Raw genomic sequence first — 27,065 nt, forward strand, 5'->3', positions numbered from 1 at the left:
GCATTAATATAGAACGTGATTAAACTGACCTGGAACTACCTGTGTAGTTAAACGAATTTAATCAACACCTGCCAGCCAATCAGAATCGAGTATTCAGACAGACCATGGCATAATCAAACTTTAATTTAGACTGAAATCTACAGGCCGCCGCAGTCTAGAGGACTCTTGGGAAACACTGCTGATGTTTTGTGGTTTTTATGTGGTTTATTACAGTAGCAGCTCAATCTCCTGAACAACACACACGATTACAGGAATCATTCAAACACACTTGAACACCGTCAGCACAGCACTAACACTAACTATCAAGACTAGTACTAGTCAAGCACTCATTTAAACACTCACTCACCTGTGAGCAGAAGAGACAGCAATGTGATTATCTCCATTTCTGAGGGAAAAACAGACATCAGTCTCAATAAATGATGCAGACGCTGAACATCTGACCAGATCCAGAACATCAGATCATGTCATTTCTGCTTTATCATTGCTTATTAGATTCTACATCAGTTATAAATACACACATGAAGCTCCTGAAGCTGATGTGTGTCATGATTCAGTGTGAAAATACACTGAAAATACATTAAACTTACAGTAAAAGCAGCTGTGGTTGCCAGAACTTTTCAGGAAAAATTTTAATAGCGATATTTTAGGTTTTACAGATTTAAGTTTCATTTACAGTCAAACATTTAACTGTGCATAATTTGTAAACATATTTAATTAACTGATATAATGCTAATATACCAAACTACTGAAATACTGAAATCTTTACTACACTAACCACCTTAAAAACACAGACTGTGATGTAGTTAAAAAGGTAAAATAATGAATCTATGAAGGAAACAATGAAACAAGCATAAAATTACATGAAATGTCCTGTTAAATTTCTAACAGTTATATACAGTATGATGTAGTTATCAGATTTTTACTATATGTTTTTTTTTTTGTGTGTGTGTTTTAAAGTTAAGAATTATGATATTTTTTTTTACATTGTATTGTTTTATGCTGCACATATCGGCTTTTAAAATCTCCAGAGTTGAATTTACACAGACATTGAGATCCAGTATTGTAAGAGCTGTTGTAAGTAGGTTTTGCTCATGTAATAACGTATAATTTATTTAATAAAGAAAGAAATTTATGACACACCTGTAAAATTAAATGTGAGGAAACCTTTATGGAATTATCATCGTCACCTTTGGATCAATCTCTGGATATTAAGTTCATTTTTAAAATAAATTTGTTTTTGTTTATTTTCTCTGTAATTTTTCTCTATAAATACCCAGATACCTACAGATAAAATGTGCAAAATCCACACATTCACTATTTAATCAGTGATCAGCTGAGTATAATGTAATAGAAACACTGGTAAATCAATCATATTGTAATCAGTGTAAAGTTAAGACTCAGAGGTTCTTACCTGTAGATCTTGTGATTCAGGTGTGTTTGTGTTTCTTCTTTTATCAGGACAGACTGATATCACCGATCGTCTCTCTTTCTGCTCCTCCCATCTTTGCTTTCCCTGGAAAGAAAAACTCCCTTCTGTGGTTTGTTTGTTTCTTTGTTCAGGTTTGTTTCCTTCTTTCTTGTCCAAAGGCAACCGCACTGAACAAGAGAGAGTGTGTTCATCTGTTCTATTGTGTGTGTTTATACAGCGACAAAGAAAACAAAATACACACTTTTTTTTTTATTCTATTACACTTATTATTTGTGTCTTTAGATTTCAATTTCAATACATATCTTCAAACGTTTTTTTCCTCCACTTCAGCAGCACTTACAGCACTTTTATGATTCGAAGAATTTTGAACCTGACTTTATCCAATGTTCAGATCTATTTTCTGGAAATGTAAGCAGATTTTATTATAGCAGATGATTATTATCATTATTATTAAATCAGCTTGGCACAGCAATTCATTTCACATTCAAAATGCACAACAACTATCAAAACACTTCATACATGTCTCAGACCAGCTCATTCTTTCATAACACTAGCAAGGGTTGTCAGTTAACAAACACACTTGGTCATCTATAAAAGTAAGACCTAAAAAACACTAACAACAGGTGACATTAAACAATGTATTCTTCTGTAAAAGAAGAACACCTACTTAGGACTACTGTTTACAGCAAAATATATGTTACAGGAATGAATTAGACATTATGCTATATGTTTCAATATATATATATATTTTTTTTTTTTTTCAAAGTTATTCCAAAATGCAAGAATTTGTATATACATTTGTATATATTGTATTGTAGGAATCCTAATCAACTCTATGTATTGCATTTGGCCACAGATTCTCATCCACATCACATCGTATGTCATCTAGGACATAGGAAAGAATATTTTGGCATGCCTGATCCATCCCTGGCAATCTTCTGCTGATACACTATATTGCCAAAAGTATTGGGTCACCCCCTTCTAAGGAACAGGTTTCACTACTTTAGTCATTTCCATGAGTACAAATCTTAATGTTTAAGCATATAATGATACTCTAGGGAATTTTTGCTTCTAATTTTATAGCATCAGTTTGGACAGGACCCTTTTCTATTCTGTTCTAACATGTCAGTGTCTCTGTGTATAAGGCAAGGTTCAAAAATAAATGATTGACTGAGTCAGTGTGGAGGAACTTGACTGGTCTGCAGAAAGCCAAGTCCTAATCCAAGCTGAACGCCTCTGGTGTGTAAAAATTGTATTTCCATCTCTGTTGCAACAGTTTTGGAAGTGTCTAAAATGACTGTACCCATATGTACAAGTCATTGGTGTTTGGTGATGAATTGGCTGCACTCGCAGACCAGCCTCTCTCATTGAAAGACCATGATTTATTACATGATCAATTATAGTTGCCCTGATCTCATCTGAGACTACAGCTCTTGATCTTCCTCTTATTCTTCTTTCACCAAGCATAAGTCTCCCTCTTGCTCTTTCAGCCACTTATCTGTGTCCGGCTTGGTCCAGGTTTACATCACAATGCAAATTATTCAATGCAAATACTTTTTATAGATGATAATGCAATTATGTAAAGGAGTAACACATGTAGGTCTTCAGCTACAAACAGAATCACCTGTGGTTGGTCCAACAGTTTTGATAGCATTTCTTTTTCTTTTTCTAAATATATTTTAGTGAAATATTATTGTAGAAATGCATAAAATTGCTGTTTTATTCAGTTTTGTATTATGTTATTGTTTTGAACTCAAGTTTAACAATTTTGAAAAGAGTATGTAAACATGTGAAACCTGGGCTGTAGGTACACAGAGTTTTGACAGTTGTTGTGTCTAAATGAGAAAAGAATTCATGGAATTTGAAAGAAGTAGTCAATGAATGCATGTTGTGCCAAAGCAATGAAAAATTATCCACAGTTTAGCTCACACAGACTGCTGTTGTGCTCACTGTGTGAAGAGTTTTGAAAAAGTGACTTTAGTATTGAGAAATGTGTCCTAGCGATTGTAAAAAACGGTAATACACAAAATATTACGCAAGAAAAAAAAAGAAAAAATAGCTAAAGATACAACCATTAGAAACATTTGCAGATCACCAAGTCTTTCTCCATATTTAATTAGAAAATACCTTATTTTCATATTTAAACCTGACCTTATGGTTATGTCTGTTAGTTAATATTTTTTACCTTATTCACTAGAACTTGCTTTAACCATATTTCGGGAACAAATTTGGGTTTCACTTTATTTTGATGGTCCCCTTAACACATTCTATTGACTATAAGTAATGTTGCACCTTCATTTCTACTGACTCTCATTAGAGTGTTAGTAGTGTATTAGTTGACTGGTAGGGTTAGGGTTAGATTAAGTTGACACGTTCTTGCAAAGTTACTTATAGTCAGTAGAATATCTGTTGGGAGACCAACACAATAAGGAGTTAGTAGATATGAAGCAGACAGTCTACTAATACTCTTATGAGAGTTTGTTGACATGTAGTTGCAACATTACTTAGTGTCAACAGAATGTTCAAAAGGGACCATCAAAATAAAGTGTTACCCAAATTTGTATCCAGAAGTGAGTTAAATCTGACAAAACCTCAATTTGGAGACGTCCTCAAAACAGTATAAAATAAAGTTTTTGTTTTTATTTATTAAAATGCAGGAAGTTGTGTGTTAGGGTTAGAGTGTAGGTTAGTGGTAGGTTATAATATTTATAACTAGCTCTATATAAAAACAATAGAAGTCAATGCAGTGTAGATGGCAAGTGTGTGTGTGTGTGTCAGTCATCATCCGTTTATGGTTGTGTATCTCTTAAACAACAGTGAGATGAAATAGTGAAAAATTAAATACTTTTATTGAGGTTTTCCTGTTTCTCAGATGTTTGTACTTCAGCTCCACATTCATTGAGCAGCTCTGGACTGGTTTGCTGACACGTCTGTATCCTCATTTTTAATTTCTCCAGAGAAACATTGGAGATAAAGTCGATACTTCGATGCGAATGCTGAGGTCTGAAAGAACACAAGTACATTTTTGGTTAATTATTTTGAGTAATTGTTTAATGAATACTGATATTATTCATGTAGTCCTTTCCTCTGTTTATCTCCAGCTTTGTGTGACATTTGAATTTTTTCCATTTTAATTTACATATTGTCATGTATTTCTTTACACAGCTGATAGTCATGAATGTGCCAGTGTTCCTCAGGGATGAATAATCAGATACTGGACAGAATTTGAATGTGTGCCGTTGTTATTCAAGGATAAAAACAAACAAACAATCCAACCAGAAAACCAGGAGCACTTTTCGGGTAAAATGTAAAACCAGTTTTGTCTCTTGAGTTTTGTCTTTTTTTTTTTATGATTGATTCTGGTTAAAAATCTGATTGGAAACGGTGCTATTAAAATTAAAACCATAAAAAAATATTTTTTTATTTTTATATTTATTTATATTTTTTGTCAGTTGCAAGCATCGGAAATGAAATAAATGTTAACTAAAATAAAATTGTATATACAGTGTGTGCAGAATTATTAGGCAAGTTGATATTCTGCTCATATTTTTTTCCCAAGAACATTTTACCAATTCCAAACCACATCAATCTTAATAACTACTATTGATTTTGTATTTAATAATTTATAAGTGATATATAATTGTCCATGAAGGCTGGTAGTCAGAAACTTCTTATTTCAGGTGTGCAGAATTATTAGGCAGATTTTCCTTTACAGATAAAATGAGCCAAAAAAGAGATTGAACTCAAGAATAAAAGTTAAAAAAAATTATTAAATGCCCATGAGAAGGATGCAATACATTTACATTTACATTTACATTTAGTCATTTTGCAGACGCTTTTATCCAAAGCGACTTACAATTTGGGGAAGGAATAAGTAAGGAGAAAGATTTTATTTATTTTTTATTTTTTTATGTGTAGGTTGATGCAATACTAATGCAATAATAGTATTAGCAAAGTTAAGGCATGACCATTGGGCAGCGAAATGCTCATTGGGTCAGCAAGGTCAGAAAAAACAGGTGGAGAGGAAAAGACACATAAACTGCAAAAGAATTAAGAATTAAGGTGAAGAATTAGGTGAGAAACCATCAGGAACCATTTAGTCTCCAGTCACTATGGCTATCAGGACCATGGGTATATAGCACCCCCCCCCAAAATTTTTATGGTGAAATTAGGAACCTTCAGCCTCTGGAAGGAATCTGGTGGGCATCCTGGAGGAACAGGCTCCTGGGGGCGCTCTGGCAGCGCAGAGCTGAACGGGACCAGCGCGGACTCTTGGGGGCGCTCTGGAAGCGCGGAGATAGGGAAGCGCCTTCGTGGCGCAGGCACTGGGGGGTGCTCTGGAAGCGCGGACTCTTGGGGGCGCTCTGGAAGCACGGAGATAGGGAGGCGCCTTTGTGGCGCAGGCACTGGGGGGCGCTCTGGAAGCGCGGAGCTGGACGGAACCAGCGGAGACACAGGAGAGCTGGACGGGACCAGTGGAGACACAGGAGGGCTGGACGGGACCAGCGGAGACACAGGAGGGCTCTTGTGAGGAGCTGGCACTGGCGGGCACTTGCGAGGAGCAGGTACTGGCTGGCACTTGCGAGGAGCAGGCACTGGCGGGCATGAAATCCCCTCATACTCCACCAAAATTCCTACAGGCACTTCAGCCTCCGTCAGCTGGCTTGCCATACTTTTTGCAGGCGGGCTTGCCATACTCCTTGGCAGTGGGCTTGCCATACTCTCTGTCGACAGGCTTGCCATACTCTTTGGCGGCGGACTTGGGTGAGCCGCGAACGGCGGGCTTGGGAGAGCTGCCCATGGCGGCCGAACCGGCCTGAGGTTTGCCCAGCGGGCCGTGACCAGCCGCAGACGGCATATTGTCTAGCGTTTATCGCTCTTCCAGTGATTGCTACTCTACGGAGTCCTTCCATGTTTTCTTAGTCTCGTTTATCTAGTTTATAGCCCGCCTTGGATTAACCCTTGTCTTGCCATTTGGACTCTGTACCTCGCCTGGACTTTTGCTCATGGTATTGGACTACCCCTCTTCTCAAGCCCTCTGGATATTGTTTGCCGATCGTAGATCCACGCTTTCCTTAGGATTTACTCTTGGTCTTGCCTGTGTTATACCTGTTTGCCACTGTTTGAACCATGCCTGTTATGACCACATCTTTTCATGACGGTATCCGATCATGGATGAAGGTTTCCTGCATGTTTGGTCTTTTCAGCGCGCAAAGTTATTAAATTTAAGTTAACTTCAAATCTGACTCCATTTTATTATGACCTCGAATTTAGGTTCAAAGGAAAATTGATCATTTGTCTGTCCCTAATTATATACTATTAATCTTCTGACATTTGATTATTCTAGTTAATTCTTTACTTTATATTTACTCATTCATTAGGAATCTATATCACCCAGGGTATATCACGCCGGCCGACGTACTTATACCCCATAATCACAAACTCGCCAGTCTAATCATTAGTCAGCGGTTATGGCTAATACTATTTAATAGGTCGCTCATACTCACCATAAATAGTAGTTCTGTTTAGCCCCCTACAGTTACCTATGTACAACTTAGTTAAAGCTCAGACAATAATCAGCGGTTATGATAGTACCGTTTGTCTAGCCCCCGATAGTTATATAACCATGTACAACTTAACTATAGTTGAGACGATAATGCTAGTAGCCTACTATGAAATATGTTAATATCTCATTAGTATTTTCACCTAGCCCCCGATAGTTAAAATAACTACGTACAACTTGAATAAAGCTCAAACAATAATCAGAGGTTATGCTAGTATCCTATATCTAGCCCCCAATAGTTAGCAAACTACGTATAACTTAATTAAAGCTGAGAGAGTAACCAGCGGTTATGACCAGTACTATAACTAGCCCCCCATAGTTAATGCAACTGAGTACAACTTAACTAAAGTCAAGCACATGGTAATTTGTTAGTTCTAAGATGGTAATTTGCATGAAAGGCACTGGGAACTGACCCGCCCTCTACAGTGTGCAAAATATCTCTAAACTCTTAGGATCTGTATTACCTTTTAGTTTACTTCTGATAAGAATGAGACCATTGTACCAGTCGCCCTGAGACAATTCAAATGATATCAAACATGACTGTAAATATCACTTGCATTAATGTAGAACATTACAATTTACTATTGACCATTTTGAGCAGACTGAGTAGAAGGAAGGATGGGTGAAGGGATTTAACAAACAAATGGAAGTTTCCTGCACCTCCACTCTGTGGGGTGTCTTGAAGATGCCCGTCCATGTTTGTACAGTCTGTTTCTCAGGAGATCAACGTATCTGAGGTTCTTTCATCCTTACAGCCTGCAAATGGATCCGCACGTCTCACGTCTCATTTGCCCCATTACAGAATACTCGGCCGCACAAAGATCCAGCAGCTGTTCAAGTGATCATTGGCCAGGTATGGACAAGAAAATTATTAGCCCTTAAGCAAGGCCCGCGATCATTGGAGAACTATATCTGAGAATTTTTAGCCATCGCTCATTATTCAGATTTACCAGACCTTATTTTGATAGAGTTTTTCTGTGATGGCATTAATCAACCTCTCAAGTCTCAGCTGAGGGTCCGCGTTCATCACTCTGTGAGTTTATGGATTATTCTTTGTTGACTGTTGGCTCTCTATTCACTGTGGGTATCGCGGAGGAGGAACGCAATATTGCGTCCGTGCCGGTAACGGCGGCTGTGAGATTGAGTCAGCCACAAGCTCCGGGACATTCGAGTTTGCTGATCGCTACTCCGGTTCTGTCCTGTCACGGCTATGGAGGCCGCTTTTGAACATTTGCCCTGCTCTGAACCAGCCATGGTGGCTAATTGTGAACGGTCTGTCCGTCTCGTCTCAACTAATGTGTCTGATTTCGGACTGTCTGTCTCTGTCAAGGAATCTAAACCTGAACTGTCTGTCTTAAGCTCAGAAACTATAAATGCATCCCATATCTGTCCTATTAACCCTATCACTGCCATGGAAGCCCTAAATGAACCTTCTGTATGCCCTGTTAACCCTGTCATTGCCAAGGAGACCATTCCCAGATAGCACACGTACGTCTGCAAGATGTCTGTTAAAGATCTCTTAATCTGGAAAGCATCTGCTGTCTACAAACGTCTGACAGACGTCTTTCAGATGTCAGTTTTACATACATTCTGAATCATAAACATCTTAAAGACATCTAAAAGACGTCTATTTGACATCTAAAAGGAGACGTCCAATAGACGTATTGCAGACGAGCAAACACTCTAAAACATACGTCTTGCAGATGTAAATGCAGACGTCAAATAGACGTCCCCTAGATGTACGTGTGCTATCAGGGTTAGTGAACAGTCTGTCTATCCCCATCCAGTCAATGGGTCTCATTCATGAAACACGAGCAGAACGAATTTTTGTGTAAATCGTTCGTAAAGCTGTCCTGACGTAAATTTTCGGATTCATGAAAATGTTCGTATTTTCAAAATGTTAGTTGGTACAAAAGAAATTTACACCTGCTCCCTACCACGTGTAAATGGTGCGTAAAACATTCTGTGTTCTTTTTGGCAAACTGATGACACTGAATTTTGATGCACTGCCATTATAATATTTCACAAGTTTGTTTTGCTCTGTTTTTATTATTATTATTATTTATTATTATTATATTTAATTTTTTATTTATTTTTTTAGCTAATAGTTGATAAACTGTTTCGCTTTGAGTAGTCACTCTTTATCCAGCCGTCCAGTCAATGGAGGAGGGGCGGGACATACCACACTGACCAATCATCCTACTTGAACAACTGAACAACAATAGAGAAGTTAATATTGCTGGTTACTGCATTTTTATATTCACTAATATTCATCAAAATGAGATACTAGTAATATTGCCGTGGATATTCCACATCATAGCAACCTTTTTTTACAGTCTATGGGAAAAACGCTGTGCCACCAAAGTGTTTTCAAGCGCCACCAGCTGGCCGTTTTCAGAAGAGCACCTGTCATTTTTCGGGTGGCTAAAAACACTTTGGTGGACACACCATTTTGAATATTTATTGTTAGCCATATGGCCTATTAGTCTTTTTTGCATTTATGCAATATACTGGAGCCAAACCTGAGAAAGCAGACCAGAATATTCCACTGTGTTCCTGGACACAACATTTGCATAGCTGTAGTCATAGGCGGTAGTGATGCGCGGGTCAGGTTTTTTCCAACCCACGGGTCCCGCTTTTATGAAATTATTTGGCCCGCCCTAGCCTGCCCTGCACCACTGTATCTGTATATTTTTACAACCCGCCCCGCACCTGCGACCATTAAATAGACATACTAGGCATTGTAATGAAAATGAAAACAGCCTTTATTTCAGCCTGAAAGTGCTTGGAAACATCGCCCTGTAAAGTGGCAACAACTCAAGTCCTTTTTCTTCGACCCCCCCCAACAAATATGTCTTGACATGCTGGAAGTGCCTGTTTTGTGGCTCTTGTGTTTGTATTTTTTTTCATATAGTTGCACTTCACGTAGCCGATACTGCTGTTGTCTCCTGCTGCAACTATTTCTGAGAACCGGTCCCAAACATTAGATTTAGCAGCCTGACCTTTTTTTCTTTTAAAAGAAACATGAAATAACAAAGCGAAACAAACTGTAAATTATTTTGAAGCCTTAAACCTATCTTTTGAGTAATTTGTAATTATTTGAACTTGTTTACAGACATGTGATTTCTTTATTGCTTTTCCTTTTTAATATTCTTTATAATATTTGTTTTGAGTTAATTTAAATGTTATTGCCCTTGTATGTTCTTTGTTTTAAAATCTGTAATAAAAAATAAATAAAAAAAGACGCGGTTTAAGGGAAGTTTTAATGCGTTTTCATGACCACAGCCAGATGAATTTGTTTAGGCTACATTCGTTTCAACAGATTTTTTTTTCTAATGACAATTGTAAATTCATTAAATGAGGTGTTTACTTTGTTTCTTTGCAACGTCTGTGTAGGCAGTTGTTCAAAAATATTACTTAATTTGTGTAAATTAATTTGTGCAGCAATATTGCAGTGGTCAAAGGAATGTCAAGCATTTCATTTTCTTTCTTTTTTATATTGCTAAACAATGCGTGATAAACAAGCTATAGTTTTGCATTATGCATATAATTTTGAATTAGTGACACAGATAAGATGCAATGAATTATCCTGAATAGGGAATGTTCAACAAACGTATATAGCCTACATAGTTAGGTGTTGAAGCAAAATCACACACAAACCCTTTTAACAATACATAGCTTCAAAGCAGCTTTACATAAAATGTTTACATAATTTTTTTTTTTTTTTTTACTATGAAGAGAAATCTGCTATGTCAGAAATGACTGTCGATGTATTGACCATGTTGAAGAAATGTACAGTTTTATAATAGAGGTCTGTCAAGTCAAATGAGGTCACCTTTATTTATATAGCGCTTTATACAATGCATATTGTGTCAAAGGAGCTTCACAGTGTTAAATACTGAAATAATACGTCAATAATGCAAACAAAGTTCATTTCAGCCGTAAAGCAGTTCTAAAATGAAGACAATAGTAAACAGTCAGTTTCTCAGTTCAAGTCAGTTCATGGTTGATTCAGTGATGTTATTGTCCGGCTCAGTTCAGTTGTGCTGATGGCTGTCTGTGACAAGGTCTTCACAGGGGATCTGTCTGTAGGGCACATGTCTCCACTGACATTCAGAGCTGTTGTGGTCTTCTCTAGGTGCTGATCCACCATCTGGACTGGAAACGGGCTGGATCTGGGTAGTTAACATCATTCAGTTATGCACAAACATGTTTAGGCAATGATTTACATATTGTGATCATAATTTTACAATATAAGGAAAATTTTGCAGTTTTGCATGTAAATTCAGAGTTGAGATTGTACGTTTTTTTCAGGGATGTTATCTCTTCACAGGTGTTAGGGTCATCTAAAATCTTCACAAAGGCTGAATCCAAATGTTAGTGAGGTTGTCACCACTGAAATGAAGATAACTGGCATAATTCAAAGTTATATTACATATAAAGAGGCCCACACTCATTTTTTTTTATGAAACTGACAGACTTGTGTGTCATATTTTTAGTTCAAGAAGTCTGCAATAAAGTAAATATTGAAGGTTTTCATATTCTAATTAATGTTTGTGAGACAGGTATCATATTCATGTAAGATGTCAAATGTTTATGAGGTTAGTGATGTATACTGTCTTTTGCAATAGCCATATATGTAATAATTCATCATCACAGAATCATGCTCTGCCTATGTCCGTCATGAAAAAGTTGTGGCTGCTGAGTGATTGTCACAGGACTTTCATACAAAAGACAGTATGGAAACGGTCTATGCTCATATGGAAGCTATGAGTCAGTAAGAAAGATCCTACAGCATGGTTCACTTTTAATAAACATGTCAATCATGTTGTCATGAACTTAGAATTTATTTTAAACAAAGTGTTCTCTACATGTTCAGTGAAAGACAACAGATCCACAACATTTATATTAAAGCACCTAACTGAGCATAATGTACAGTACAATACAGACACACAATTAAGCATAGATAAAATGAAGGTAATTCAATTGATTATATGATTATATTGTTCTGAACAGAGTTATAATCCAATGCAAAATGTTGATTTCAGATCAGTCATGAATCCATGATGAAACTTTATGTCCAGAGAAGAGGAAACCGAGGCACCAGAGCTGACTGTACAAGCAAGAGATCTCAGCAGAGTAAACCACACAAACTTTTTTTTTTCTTCATACATACACATACACACACACACACACGTGTGTGTGTGTGTGTGTGTGTGTGTGTGTGTCTGTAATCACTCAAAAATAAATAATTTGATTAGGAACAATAGTAAACTACAGATCAATGAACAGGCTTGTCAATAAAAAACTTTGCAGTTCATGTTTGCTTTCATTTTAATTTTTATATCTGTTAATTAGAACACATGACAGCACACTACAAACACCATGTACAGTGATATTGAAAAGAACATACTTACATTTTTACTTCAGTTCGTTGTAGAGTTTGATCACCCATTGAAACAGTGGTTTGTGAGCATGGTAAACTTCCCTAAAACCGTGTGAAATACGCAGGTACGGACTCCGCGGAATCAAACCGCTTTATGCATGATGCCAATGTATAAAACTGATGAAACACGTTTTATAATCTATGACCCGTGGAATACTGCAGTGAATCTGTCGCCGTCTCGATCTGCTGGAAATCAGGTAAACACACTTGCGTGCACGCGCACATCCCCAGTTAACACGATCCCCAGTTGATCCATAACACTTCTTTTACCGACACACACACACACACCTGAGTCCGGTGGAGAGAGCAAGTCCCTCAGTAACAGTTAGTTATGTGTAAGTAACTTAGGCTGTCAAGGCTATTTTATTCTCTTTAAACATCGGGTGAAATGATTCTCTCTCTTTAATACAGATTATGCTGGATCATTAATAAATTAGTCATGACAAAAAAAAAAAAAATTACGATATCCTATGTTTTTCTATGAGCGATTATAAGGCTAACGAGCTTAATACTGTAGCTTGTCACCCACTACAACTAACACGGCGATAAGTGTGTGAACCAATATAAGCTAATATATTGTAGACCTACCGATGTGTTGGGTTTTGCACAACATGATGTTAAGTGGAAGATCAGTGGGCTTAATGCGGTTGAATATCTAAAGAGACGTATGGTTCCAGACGAAACCTAAAATACTATGGATGACGCAAAATAATAATTATAATATGACCGCGTGGTGAACCATGTGAACCGAACTCATATTTAAACACGGTCCATGCTGTGTAAGCATAGCTATCCTTGCAAGTACAATTTTGGCTGTATTATTTGTGTCCCCTTCAAAAATTGCTCTTGAGAAATTTTATGTCTATTGCCCCTTATTTTAGCTAGTTGCCAAGACAACATTTTTAATTCCTGTTTAATTTAACTTCTTGTACTAAAATAACTAAAACTAAATAAATTTATTGTAGCAGAAATATGTCATTTACAAACAAACTTCACGTTTTTTTTTTATCTGTTGGTCCTGTAATTTCCCACAATATTTACTCCACTTCATTTAAATGCTTCTGCTGATGTTCAAATATAGTGCAAATATTCCATGAAGTCACTCAATGAATATTTATTATCATTATATAATATCATTACATTTATCCATTTACATTTACATGTATTCATTGTAGATGATTTTATACAAAGGAACATCACACATTGAGTCAAAAATAGACATAGTCCACATTGCCAAGTGAGGGGACGATAAATACACAGTAATGAAGGAAATGAATGAGACACAGGTGAGCAACATAATCAGTAACTATGGTGACAAATGAGAACATACTTAGAAACCATGACGACCAAGAAAACTGAAAGGAAACACAGGAATCAATGAGATGCAAACTGAAAGTCTATGAAAACGAAACTGAAAATGACACATATATAAGAGCATCTTAAATAGTTTCCATCACATTTAAGGATTCAGTGCAAAAGAAAAGGTTAAAATAAAGAATATATTTATTTTTTTCAATAATTTGCATGTATTATAATTACATGTGATTATATTTGCAGTCATTTTAGATGGCGTTTGCTGAACATATCAGTTCCAGTAAAGTAAATGTAAGTGCTTAGTACTAAATGACATGCAATAAAAAAAATAAAGTGAAAGAAAACAGTAAATGTTTGTCTCCTTCACCTCATGAGTCGAGAAACTGAATCATATAATTGACCTTAAACAAGTGAAAACACGATAGAAGTTCAAATAGACATAAAAAAGACTTAAAATGGAGATGTTTTTAGTCCAATAACAAAAATCTTCCTGATTGCAACATTGAAATATACATTCTTCTGTGAAGCTGCTTTGAAACAATGTACTGTGAAAAGAGCTTTACAAAAAAAAAACAAAAAAAAAACTTGGAATTCAATTTATTTTAATAAAGTCCAAATGGCTTGACTGAATCTTCATAATCTGTTGTTTGACTCACAGTGGGTAGATTATTACATATTATATTATATACATGTTTAGTCTGTTACTAGTTACAAATTACATAATGTAAATTTTATTTAATAACATAATCCATTAGATTCACATTTTAAGTAATGTATTCAAAGAACTTTTTGATGACTTTTGATTACATGTTACTCTCCAGCACTCACTTGATGCAGATGAAGTTGTTTTCTTCAGTTTCAGGGCGGCTGATCCAGAGCTGATCACGGGTCCGAATGGCTCCGGATCTGACCGTAATAACGCAGTCGTCCAGTCCGGTGTCGTAATCAGGAGCCCACTGATCGTAGCACATGGTGTGACCGCTGACCCAGAACCAGAGTTCCAGTATGCGGGAGTGACGCAGACCCAGCCACACATGAGCAGAGGAGGCGTTTGCTTTCATGAACAAGATCTTCACCCATCGCTGCATCTGCTCTGAATCCACCGACACCAGGTCCATGTCCCTTTCTCTGCAGTATCTCAGAGCTTCAGGCCACGTCTTATTCTCTCGGATCAGAACCAGTTTATCTGGAAACACAAACAGAAATTGAAGCATTTAAACACAGCTCATATGAAGAGTGCTGAGTTAAAGCAGCAGGGTTTCCCAAACAGGCTTCCTGAGTTTATGAAAACCTAATAATTAATGAAACACTTGAATGAGAATACATGTATTTAAATGATGCTGCACAATTAATCTAAATTAATCTGAAATTGCAATTAAGCTTAGTGTGATTATCAAATCAAAGTCTGATGTATTGTGTGTTTCAGAGTGAAACTGTGTTCATTTACACGTCAGCAGCTTATAAAACAGTGTTTCAGCATCTCAATTCACAGTAAATACTGACTCACATTAACACTGAGTTTAATGTGCATTTGAGAACCCAATGTGTGCATAGTTTACTCTATTTACCAATTTGCATAATTTCCAACTTTTTGTGGACAGAAGTTTACAGCATTTCACTAATATTCACCAAAACAAAAGCCTGAGGATTTAAAAGTTTGAAACTGAAGAATTTAAAACATTAATATTAGTATTGTCTCTTGTAGTGTAAAATAAAATGATTTAACTGCACACGGCACTGAGAATTAACAACAGTAATATTTGTCTTCATTTTTATAACTGGAGTTATATTATTTTATTTGTTTAGCTGCATGTCTTGTGATCGTTAACTGACATCAGAGAACTATGAATGTGTGAATGTTTTGTTAAATTATTGAAACATTAATTTAAAGACTTAAACTCTGGGAATTGCTGGTTTAAAGGAATAGTGCAGTCGTACTGTAATGATGAGAGAGTTTCTGTAGTTTGACATGTAGACGTTCAGCAGATCAGATGATTGATCTACTCACCATCATAACACACAAAGGGATGTGATTCTCTACAGTATTCGTCTGTCCATCGTCCTTTATCACTGATACCAGTTGATGCGCAGATGCTGTCTTTTGTAGCTTTGTTATTGGGTTCATCTTGTTTCCAGTGTTTGAATATGAAGTTGCTGTTATCTGACCAAACCCAGAATCTGTACAGACCGATCCAGGCTTGATGAGGTGAAGTTAGGCTCTGGTTTATGATGTTCTGGATCTGATGATTCTCGCTCTGATTCCTCACACTGGCCAGATCTGTGTGTTTCTGTCTGCAGTATTTCTGAGCTTCAGTCCAGTTCTTTAGCTCCTGTACAGGGACGAACCCTTTACTGCTGCCTTTAAAACAGAAAGACATTTGTCTGATATTGATTTAGAGAAATAAATACATGTTTTTTTCTCCTCTCATTTACCAAGAACAAGAAGACAAATCCAATTGTGGTTCATTATTCAAAACTGAAAGTGTTTCATGATGAAAATATTCAAGTCTTTCAGAACATTTCTGGGTAACACTTTATAATAACTGCACGCTATGAATCATTAGTAAAGCATTAGTAAATAGTCAATTCATCCTTTATAAAGCATTGTTCCAACATTAATAGTCATTAGTAAGCAGTTTATAAATACAGCTATAAATGTTTTGTTCTTGAGCATATCTATAATGTTTAATAATTGTATTTTCATACTTTATTAAAGGTCAATTTATCATTTCTAAATTATCACGTTATTTATAAACCAGTTATTTAGGAGTTGTCAGTAGTTCATAAGATCATTTAGAAAGTGTAAGTAAATGATTAATAAACTATTTAAATGTACATTTATGAATATTATTATTTAGACATGATAATAGTTGCTCAGTGTGTTAATAAATGCTTTATTAACACATATTCCTGCTGTAATTCATGATTAAGTCAGGTAGTTATAAAACATGTAGTAGTTGCCAGTCATCTGTTTTTGTGAGTTCATCTGAAGTGAGGACTATTTATTCCTTATAAAGCATTTACAAAGAAGATTTAAAGGCTCATTTATCTCCCAAACACAACACAGAGGGATGCAGAACTCAGAAATATGTTTTTCAAGATGCAAAAAATGAAACCGTATAACTGTACACTTCTGCAATTTCTTAGAAAAAAAAAAAAGAATCAAGTGTAGTTTCATTTTTTAAATTTTTTTATTTTGCATCTTGAAATAAATATTTCTAAGATCTTTATCCCTCTGTTTTTTTTTTTGTTTGTTTGTTTTCTGTTAGGAAGATAACTGAGCCTTTAAATCTGCTTTGTAATAGATATGCTTATAAATCAAGAACAGGGCATTTATAGCTGTATTTATAAACTGCTTACTAATGACTATTAATGTTGGGACGATGCTTTATAAAGGATGAACTGACTATTTGCTAATGCTTACCTAATGATTCATAGTGTGCTGTTATTATAAAGTGTTACCCATTTCTGTTTTAAGCACAAAGTCAAGCCACATTTATTTCTGAAGCATTTAAAATAAAACAAGTGTCAGTGTTGCAAAGTTCATCAGTTACTCAGAAATCAATTCAGTTCAGCTATAAGCAGCTCTACAGAAGATAATAATGTACATTTGATTAATAGTGCAAAGTTAATCAAATATGAAACATACAGCTGAACTCACCATTATAGCAGATGAAATGCTTTTGGGTATTACACTTTTTATCATTCCATTGTCCATCATTGTTCATATAAACACAGTCTCCATCTCCACTTGGTTGTCCTGGTTTCCAGTTCCTATACTGAGACTCATCTCCTCTGTAGAAGTCAGAGTCACTCAGAGACCAAATCCATGCGTCCTTCAGCCCAATCCAGACACGGTCAGAGTTACTGTTTAAGAGCTGTTTTATGTCATTCTGTTCTTGTATGTTATTGATAGTGACCAGATCTGTGTGTTTCTCTCTGCAGTAACTCTGAGCTTCAGTCCAGTTCATCTTCTGATTCACAAAGTGATACTGACGCGGAGATGAACTGACCACGACTGAGGAGAGACACATTCACACAGATCTCAGACTCATTATATCCACACTGTATTTCAAGAGCTCAGAGTTTCAGTATGTGTTTGATAAAGTGCTCTGAATGATGGTTTTGTACGTTCAGTGTTTCCACAGGATTTGGTGACACTGTGGACCTCTAGTGGAAGAAAACTGAGTGTATTTTAAAGTTAAACGCATGAATGTGGTGCATTTCCAGAGTTTTGATCTTCAGTGACCAAACTGAATTCTTTGTGTGGACTTCAACATGAAAGTCGACTCAAAGCTCTTTTAGTTGTAATAGAAACACTATCATATCACATTCACAAGCCAAATTTATTATATTAGAATATAACAATAATAAAAACAACTTTTTTTACTCAGAAATTGCTAATAAATGTAAAAAATAATTACAGAGAATCAGCAAGTATTACACTGGATTAAATGTGAAATGTAAACAAAGACTGAAATAATATTTTCTTGTAAAATGTACTGCAATGTTGTATTGTATGACTTTTAAAAATATTTTTAAAGTGTTTTATTACCTCTGAGACATAAATATATTACTATTGTAATACAACTGCACTGTACAAAAAAAATATATATACAGTATATATATTTTAGAGTAGAAAAATTACAATATTTCTTAGTATCTTCACTTGTGGTTAATGGTTAAACACTCAAACTTTAATTGAGACTGAAATCTACAGGCCGCTGCAGTCTAGAGGACTCTTGGGAAACACTGCTGATGTTTTGTGGTTTTTATGTGGTTTATTACAGTAGCAGCTCAATCTCCTGAACAACACACACGATTACAGGAATCATTCAAACACACTTGAACACCGTCAGCACAGCACTAACACTAACTATCAAGACTAGTACTAGTCAAGCACTCATTTAAACACTCACTCACCTGTGAGCAGAAGAGACAGCAATGTGATTCTCTCCATTTCTGAGGGAAAAACAGACATCAGTCTCAATAAATGATGCAGACGCTGAACATCTGACCAGATCCAGAACATCAGATCATGTCATTTCTGCTTTATCATTGCTTATTAGATTCTACATCAGTTATAAATACACACATGAAGCTCCTGAAGCTGATGTGTGTCATGATTCAGTGTGAAAATACACTGAAAATACATTAAACTTACAGTAAAAGCAAGGAAAGTGAGTGCTGCAGGGAGTTGGATGCACTGGCATGAGGGCGCTAGTGCATAGTGGTTAACGGATATAAGCCTGGTCACCGACAAGCAAGTTATTTCATTTGGTAGAGGGAAAACTCGTGGTCGAACTAATGCTACCTGCCTACACATTTTAAGTCCTGTTTTGAGAACTCGTAGAGTTTACGCTCAAACGTGAGTATTGGCTGACCTTTATAATGACTTGGTGTATTTGTATGCTTTATGACTGATGCTAGCTATTTTACTTTCTTTTGTAGGAAGGACTTTTCATCTTGTATATCAACTAATTTATATCAGTATTGGACTATACTTCCCTTGTTGTTTTCACTGTGTTCATTATATGAGCACCGTTTAGATTCACTGCACGTCTCCGGGAAGCGGAAGTATGAATCTGGGTATCAGCACGCGGTAGCGAGGCTACGGCGCGTAGCTTGAATCAGCGCGGCGTTAAGCTTAACGAGTCACTGAATGCCATTGACTATCTTCACTTCTCACTTATTGGATTATTGGATTGTATCATTGCATCGTTCTCAAATAACCTTGTGGATTTATACTCCTCTCATCACCATCATCACTTCAGTTCATCTAAAGGCTGGACATTGATAAGTTTCATTTATTACATTGACTCATTTGCACAGAGACAAAAACTGTTTGTCTGTTTATATTCATTCTTTATTGTTTTGTGGTAATTATATAAATGTGCACTTGTCGCACTTCGCACAATGGCAGGATGGATTAGAAGTGGCATTATAATGCATTATAAATGTACCAAATCCTTGTTATTGTACTAAATAAAGTGTAAATAAATAAACCTTTTACATCATAGTCTACATTTTAATATTAGAAACAGTTAGTATTAGATGCCAGATATTAGCCTATTTATTAAGACTCTGGATAATTGATTTTTAGGATACTTAATTTCTAGCGATTATCGCCGATTTGATTGCACAGATACTATTTAAACTAAACTGAGCTAGACAATGACATCTCTGAATTCAATAATGAAATGCCTTTAACTGAAAATTGAGTGTTTAATCTTATCATTATACATTACTGACACTCTGTCCTACAATTGGATACTGTTAAGTGCTTTGACACAATCTGTATTGTTAAAAGCGCTATATAAATAAAGGTGACTTGACTTGACAGAGATCACAGTTCTAACAAGATTCTGAAGCAAAACATTAGACAAATACTAAATAATATGTAGGCTAATTCACTTAGGTTTCTTACAAAATGTTTTATTTAAATGAGTGTAAAATGTTATAAATGAGCCAATTAAAATAAAAATATGTAAAAATTATTTGAAATATATGACCTTGTTTTGTTTTTGAACGAATCTCTTGATTGAATGAATCAGACATCAGATACATTTTAACAGTCACTGTTTGCTACCTTCTGGCATAACGTAACATTTATAATCGGGGCGGCACCAGAGAATTTTAAACGCAGGTGCTCAGGGGATGCTAGATCAATGACAGGGGGAGCTGGGCAATAGTAAATATGACCAAAACAGATTATTATTATTATTATTATTTTATTAATAATAAAATAGCTGTATGTGCATTTCAAGTATTTATGGGGAGTGTAGTAGGCTTATTATCGTGCTTAATTTATAACATGGGGGCACCCGCGCAATCTTTTTTTTTTCTTTTTTCTTCCTGCGGAAAGAATGTCTCAGGTTACATGAGTAGGGAACGAGACACTGCTTCCTCTAGGGGTCGCTATGGGGAAAGCCGTCAGCGTGACCCGTGTCTGAAGCATATATACAAAAACACCACATGTTGGCCGGTGACAGCCTATGACGACACTACCGGCACGACCAGTTGAGTGTGGACCTGAAGAGGAAGCTTGTCTTCCCACAGGACGTGGCAGTGACCTCCCTCAGACCAGATATGGTCTTGCTATCCAGGAGCACAAAAACCATCATAGTTGCTGAGCTCATGGTGCCCTGGGAAGAGAGGCTAGCCACGTCCTGCCATAATGCCCTTCTCAAGCCTTTGCCATTTGGTGGTGACACTTCCCACGGTGAACCTCATCTGCAGCACGTCCATGTGTGCCATTACAAGCTCAACTACCTCTGATGGAACTCAGTAGTGATCCAATGCCTTTCGGATCAGCTGGTGTGGGACGCTTGGGTTAGCTTTTGCGAGGTCCAGCCAAACAACAGAGAGTGTGTTGTTGTTACTCTTGGCTTCGTTGATGAGCTGGCTAATCACTGCTGTATGCTCCAGGCAGCCGGAATATCCCGGTACTCCTCCTTTTTGGACATCTGAGACAAAAATATATTACTATTGTAATCAGGGCTTGAAAACGAAAATAAATAAATAAATAGGTTCACTCCGAGCAGAAACGATATTTTAACGTTTCTGCGTTCTTCATGTATTATTATCGTTCCGAAACCAGTTAATACCGGTTATAAAAAAAAAAAAAAAAAAAATATGTGCCTATAATAATAGCATAATAGTAATAACGTTTTCTTTACTTAAAAAAAAAAAAAAACAGAAAATCTGTTATTTTAACTCGCTGCTCGTAGCCAATACAGCATCCTCTTTTATAGAGTTTGGCCAAACATAGCCTACTAAACAAAATTAAAAATCTGCTAACGCTTTAACGACATTAAAGTATTTTTTCAAGATATTTACAAATGTTTGCTGCATTGTTAAACGCTCTTATAAAATTGCGTTTTGAGAGGAAAAAAACATAGGCCAAGTCGCATTTTATGATTACATTCGAAAATAATGTAGGCTAAAATGTGGGTAAAAGCAAAATGTTTACAAACATTATAAACACGGTTAAAGTTCCATTCTCTCCACAACAAATCCTCAAAAGTTAAGGCGATTTGCGTTTAGGCTATATAAATGTAAAGCCAAAAACTAATTAATTTAAGGTGAAACTGATGCCCACCTCTCTCATTTGGCACGAATCCAAATGTTTTCATATTCGCGACGTATCTGGATGCTAAAATATTATTTATTTATGAAATAGGCTTTGTGCTTCACTCGTACCGCATATACGCATAGTGGTCACGCTGAATACAACAGATTGTACAACGGAGCAGTGCTACTTATATTGTTCTTTAACCAGTACCGTTTCTAGGCATAGGCAAGCTAGGCGGTCGCCTAGAGCGCCACCAGCTGGAGGGGGCGCCAATGAGCGCACGTACTGCCACTACATTTTAACAGGGTTGTGATCAAGAGTGGCACTGACACCCTGAAATATGATTGCTGCCCCCACTGGATCCCCAGCATCATTGAGCTAGAGTATTGTCATTCTGACGATGCCTGTATGCCATTGGATCAGAGCGCTGTCAATTGCTGCCTCTGATTGTTGCATGCAAAGTTTGCGTTTGGATTTGGAGCGCTCAACAGTAGAGGTCTGCGCGGGACTGTTTTTTAAGTCCCGCTCCCGCGAGGTTATATCCCGCACCCGCCCGCTACCGCGATATATTCACTCTTTGTTCACCTGCTGTCCGCTTTGAATAATTTTCTTCCCGACCCGACCGTTCCCGCTAAATTTAGATCTCGTTTCCAGAATCACAGACTTAAATTTCCTCTACTGGAAGACAGACAGATAGGCTAACAAATAAAAGTGTAGTCTGTACAAATTGTATTCCTTATTTTTATTCGTCTTGTCAGGATACAGTTCGTTTAACCTTTACAACACAATAGGAACAAGTGTCGCAGAGAAAAAAAATGTAGGTTGTACAAAAATGGCCTATTATAATTTTAAAATTATCTTGTCAAAATACGTCTTGTCAAAATACTAAATTCGTTTAACATCTTGCTGTAAACACAGTAGCTAGCCTAGGAAAAGTGTCGCGGAAGAAAAATAAATAAATAAATTCGACATCTGTCATTTAAAATTATAGGCTAAGGAAAATATAAACAAAACCGAGTTGAGCGTTCTTCAAGGACAGCGCATCCACACTTTGATCCATCTTTATTCTGCTCTGTCACTCATCGACAACCTGCCTGTTCTGTCTGCAGGCCGTATATTCACTGGTAGGCTAGCCTGCTCTGAGCATCGTTATGCGTATGCTGCGCACAGACCTCGCAAATAAAACAAAGCATTGGTTCATGCGTGTAGCGCGTGCATAACAGTCGCGTGCAGGCTGTACCAGTGCTTGAATAAAGCGCAGATATGTTGTTCTGAAAAGACGTCAGGAACGGGATATTGTTAGACCGCCCGTTCAAATTGGTGGGTTTTTGTTAAATGCGAGCCAAAATCATCACAATTAAAAGAACCAAAGACTTAAACTACTTCAGTGCATGTGCATTGAATTTATTTAATACACGAGTTTCAAAATTTGAGTCGAATTACTGAAATAAATGAACTTTTCCACAACATTATAATTTATTGAGATGCATCTGTATGTATTATATATATATATATATATATATATATATATATATTTCATCTTAGGATCTTCATATGCAATGGTTAAAGACTCTTGGATAAAAACTTTAATTGAGACTGAAATCTACAGGCCGCCGCAGCCTAGAGGACTCATGGGAAACACTGCTGATGTTTTTTGGTTTTTATGTGGTTTATTACAGTAGCAGCTCAATCTCCTGAACAACACACACGATTACAGGAATCATTCAAACACACTTGAACACCGTCAGCACAGCACTAACACTAACTATCAAGACTAGTACTAGTCAAGCACTCATTTAAACACTCACTCACCTGTGAGCAGAAGAGACAGCAATGTGATTCTCTCCATTTCTGTGTCACGGGTGCTATGCTATAAGAGCACACAACACGGGAGTTTTCCCAAATAATCGTCTTTTAATAATAATGCACAGAAGAAACATGAAATCCAGGAGCACGTAGCATAGTACATACTACAAACGATAACTGGCAAATGAACTGGGGAGAACTCGGGACTTAAGAACACAGGAACTAATGGGATAATTAATGAAACACCAGGTGGTAACGATGAACTTAACAAGACACAGGCATAAACTAGGTCAAAACAGAAACTCAACACACAGACATGTGACAGATCGCCTCCTCCCGGGGAGGCGCATCCTCGCACCGTAAAGAGTTCAAACTGAGGAGGGAGTGGAGCAGGAGAGAGGACAAACCAAACCCGGAAAAAAATAAAAGTCCATGGGGGAGTGGAAGGTGGGAGGAGCCAAGGGGAAACCAGGAGCAGGAGGAGCCAGGTTTTGAGCCAGAGACCAACCAGGACAAGGCCCCAGGGCAGAGTCGAAGGCGGGAGGAGCCAAGGTGGGAGTGATGCCTTGACATTCGTGGACACCCTGGGGACGACCGACAGAGATGCAGCTCTCACTGATGGAGACCCAGATGGAGCCGATGAGTCCATGCTCAGCCAATGGTCCAGGCCGAGGAGGAGCTGCGGCAACGAGCGTCCGAGGAGGAACCGGAAATCCAGAGGCTGAGCCGGTGGGACCGAGGACGAAGGCGGAGTCGGGGGCGAGGAGGAGCCAGCCGGAGCCGCAGGTGCAAGCAGGTTCGACAACTGACCAAGGTGGAGCCGGAGGGACGAGGGAGCCCAGAGAAGTCGTATGGCCGATGGTTTCCGGTGGAGCCGAGGCTGGGAGGAGCCAAGGTGGAGCCGAAGTGTTGACGGCCCGAGGTGGAGCAGGGGGCACAGAGGCTAGAGGCGGAGATAGGGGATCCTCTGTGTAGGATGGAACTGATGGCCTGAAGACTCTCTGTATATCCAGCTGGCCAGTAGGAGGTGCAGAGAGGCTGAAGGACTGGTTGACTGAGGAGGCAGAAGAGGGAGGCTGGGTGGGAATTCAGGACACACAGGAGATGCTGGAGAGACAGGAGTATCTGAAGAAACAGGGGGCTTAGGGCTCACCTCTCCAAAAAAGTCAATCAGGTCCATAGAAAAATGTCCTTCAGTTCCTCATAATATCCACCTGAGGCCCGTCCGTACTCGCTCATAGCGGTGGGAGTGTGGGCGGGGCAATCCACCATATCCCCGAACTCCACTAATACTCCCTCAGCGCTCATCGGTGTAGCCGGCTCACACACCTGGTCAGACCATTGCAGAGAACTAGACTCCAGGGCGATGGTAACTTCTAACCTTGTCCTCGGTCCAAGTTCCTCCATCGCGGCATGCCGACCTCCTGTGGTGGGTTCGTGCGACACCTCTGTCGCATCATTCGCTGGTGGTGGGCTGGTCTCTGGCAGTGGTGGAGTGGGGCCAGTGGCGAAATCATCCTCCACAGGGCCGATGGTGAATGCAGAGTCGTTGTGTACCAGCACCCACTCCACAAAGGTGGCGAAATCCTCTTTAGGACCGCCCGCTGGAACGCGTGCCTTAGACTGCTCGCTCAGGCTGGTGTAATAAAAAACACAGAGCGAGTGGTCTGGATAGTGGGTAAGGCACGTGAGCTGAATAAAGTCCAGGGTGTGAGCTGCCAGAGGGTGATCTCCCTGCTCCAGGCAGAGAAGTTTTACAGGGGAAAGGTCCATGGTAAAAATTGAACAAAACAAAAAAGAAAAAAAAAAAAACGCCGTTCAAACAGTGTGGGCCAGTTATTCTGTCGCAGGTGCTATGCTATAGGAGTACACAACACGGTAGTTTTCCAAATAATCGTTTTTTAATAATAATAATCCACAGTAGAAACATGAAATCCAGGAGCATGGTGTAGCATAGCACATAATACAAACGATAACTGGCAAATGAACTGGGGAGAACTCAGGACTTAAGAACACAGGAACTAATGGGATAATTAATGAAACAACAGGTGGTAACGATGAACTTAACAAGACACAGGCAAAAACTAGGTCAAAGCAGAAACTCAACACACAGACATGTGACATTCTGAGGGAAAAACAGAAATCAGTCTCAATAAATGATGCAGACGCTGAACATCTGACCAGATCCAGAACATCAGATCATGTCATTTCTGCTTTATCATTGCTTATTAGATTCTACATCAGTTATAAATACACACATGAAGCTCCTGAAGCTGATGTGTGTCATGATTCAGTGTGAAAATACACTGAAAATACATTAAACTTACAGTAAGTAAGGTTGCAAGAACTTTTCAGGAAAAATTTTAATAGCAATATTTTAGTTTTACAGATTTAAGTTTCATTTACAGTAAAACATTTAACTGTACATAATTTGTAAAGATATTTCATTAACTCATATAATGCTAATATACCAACAAATTACATGAAATGTCCTGTTAAATGTCTAACAATTATATACAGTATGATGTAGTTATCAGATTTTTACTATATGTTTTTTTTGTGTGTGTGTTTTAAAGTTAAGAATTATGATAATTTTTTACAGTGTATTGTTTTATGCTGCACATATCGACTTTTAAAATAAATAAATAAATTTAGGACACACTTGGGAAATTAAATGTGAGGAAACCTTTATGTAATTATTATCACCATCACCTTTGGATCAATCTCTGGATATTAAGTTCATTTTCAAAGTTTATTTGTTTTTGTTTATTTTCTCTGTAATTTTTCTCTATAAAAACCCAGATACCTACAGATAAAATTTCCAAAATCCACACATTCACTATTTAATCAGTGATCAGCTGAGTAAAATGTAATAGAAACACTGGTAAATCAATCATATTGTAATCAGTGTAAAGTTAAGACTCAGAGGTTCTTACCTGTAGATCTTGTGATTCAGGTGTGTTTGTGTTTCTTCTTTTATCAGGACAGACTGATATCACCGATCGTCTCTCTTTCTGCTCCTCCCATCTTTGCTTTCCCTGGAAAGAAAAACTCCCTTCTGTGGTTTGTTTGTTTATTTGTTCAGGTTTGTTTCCTTCTTTCTTGTCCAAAGGCAACCGCACTGAACAAGAGAGAGTGTGTTCATCTGTTCTATTGTGTGTGTTTATACAGCGACAAAGAAAACAAAATACACACTTTGTTTATTCTATTACACTTATTATTTGTGTCTTTAGATTTCAATTCTAATACATATCTTCAAACGTTTTTTTTCCTCCACTTCAGCAGCACTTACAGCACTTTTCTGTTTCGAAGAATTTTGAACCTGACTTTTTCCAATGTTCAGATCTATTTTCTGGAAATGTAAGCAGATTTATTATCATTATTATTAAACCTTTATTTAACCAAGTGTGACGCGTGTCCCGAGCACTCATCA

At 37.5% G+C, this 27,065-nt stretch overlaps 2 protein-coding genes and 1 long non-coding RNA gene across 3 annotated transcripts in view; all 3 read right to left on the bottom strand.

Annotated features, from left to right (window-relative positions):
* The window catches only part of LOC131532229 (uncharacterized), a 136,736-nt gene that overhangs the window by 64,034 nt on the left and 45,637 nt on the right, over window positions 1-27,065 (bottom strand). The window lies entirely within an intron of this gene.
* On the bottom strand, window positions 221-26,719 carry LOC131531747 (C-type mannose receptor 2-like). The gene is made up of 8 exons (XM_058762773.1): window positions 26,569-26,719; window positions 18,676-18,714; window positions 17,414-17,770; window positions 15,761-16,111; window positions 14,581-14,938; window positions 4,275-4,432; window positions 347-385; window positions 221-228 (listed from the first exon to the last, which is right to left on the bottom strand). The coding sequence occupies exons 2-8, from the start codon at window positions 18,710-18,712 to the stop codon at window positions 221-223; spliced, it is 1,308 nt and encodes a 435-aa protein (XP_058618756.1). The 5' UTR covers window positions 18,713-18,714; window positions 26,569-26,719.
* Window positions 10,847-12,768, bottom strand: LOC131531682 (uncharacterized). The gene is made up of 3 exons (XR_009268756.1): window positions 12,410-12,768; window positions 11,296-11,387; window positions 10,847-11,167 (listed from the first exon to the last, which is right to left on the bottom strand). It is a non-coding gene; the product is annotated as an uncharacterized LOC131531682 (long non-coding RNA).

The sequence above is a fragment of the Onychostoma macrolepis genome, chromosome 23 (genome assembly GCF_012432095.1).
Source record: "Onychostoma macrolepis isolate SWU-2019 chromosome 23, ASM1243209v1, whole genome shotgun sequence".
In the NCBI taxonomy this organism is placed as follows: Eukaryota; Metazoa; Chordata; class Actinopteri; order Cypriniformes; family Cyprinidae; genus Onychostoma; species Onychostoma macrolepis.

Excerpts from the sequence above, each read along its gene's own strand:
- LOC131531747 (XM_058762773.1), bottom strand. The coding sequence starts at position 18,712 with ATGGAGAGAATCACATTGCTGTCTCTTCTGCTCACAG. Across the intron at positions 16,112-17,413 it reads GCATTTCATCTGCTATAATG|GCAGCAGTAAAGGGTTCGTC; the intron begins GTGAGTTCAGCT and ends TCTGTTTTAAAG. Across the intron at positions 386-4,274 it reads ACAGGAAAACCTCAATAAAA|AAATGGAGATAATCACATTG; the intron begins GTATTTAATTTT and ends TTTTTCCCTCAG.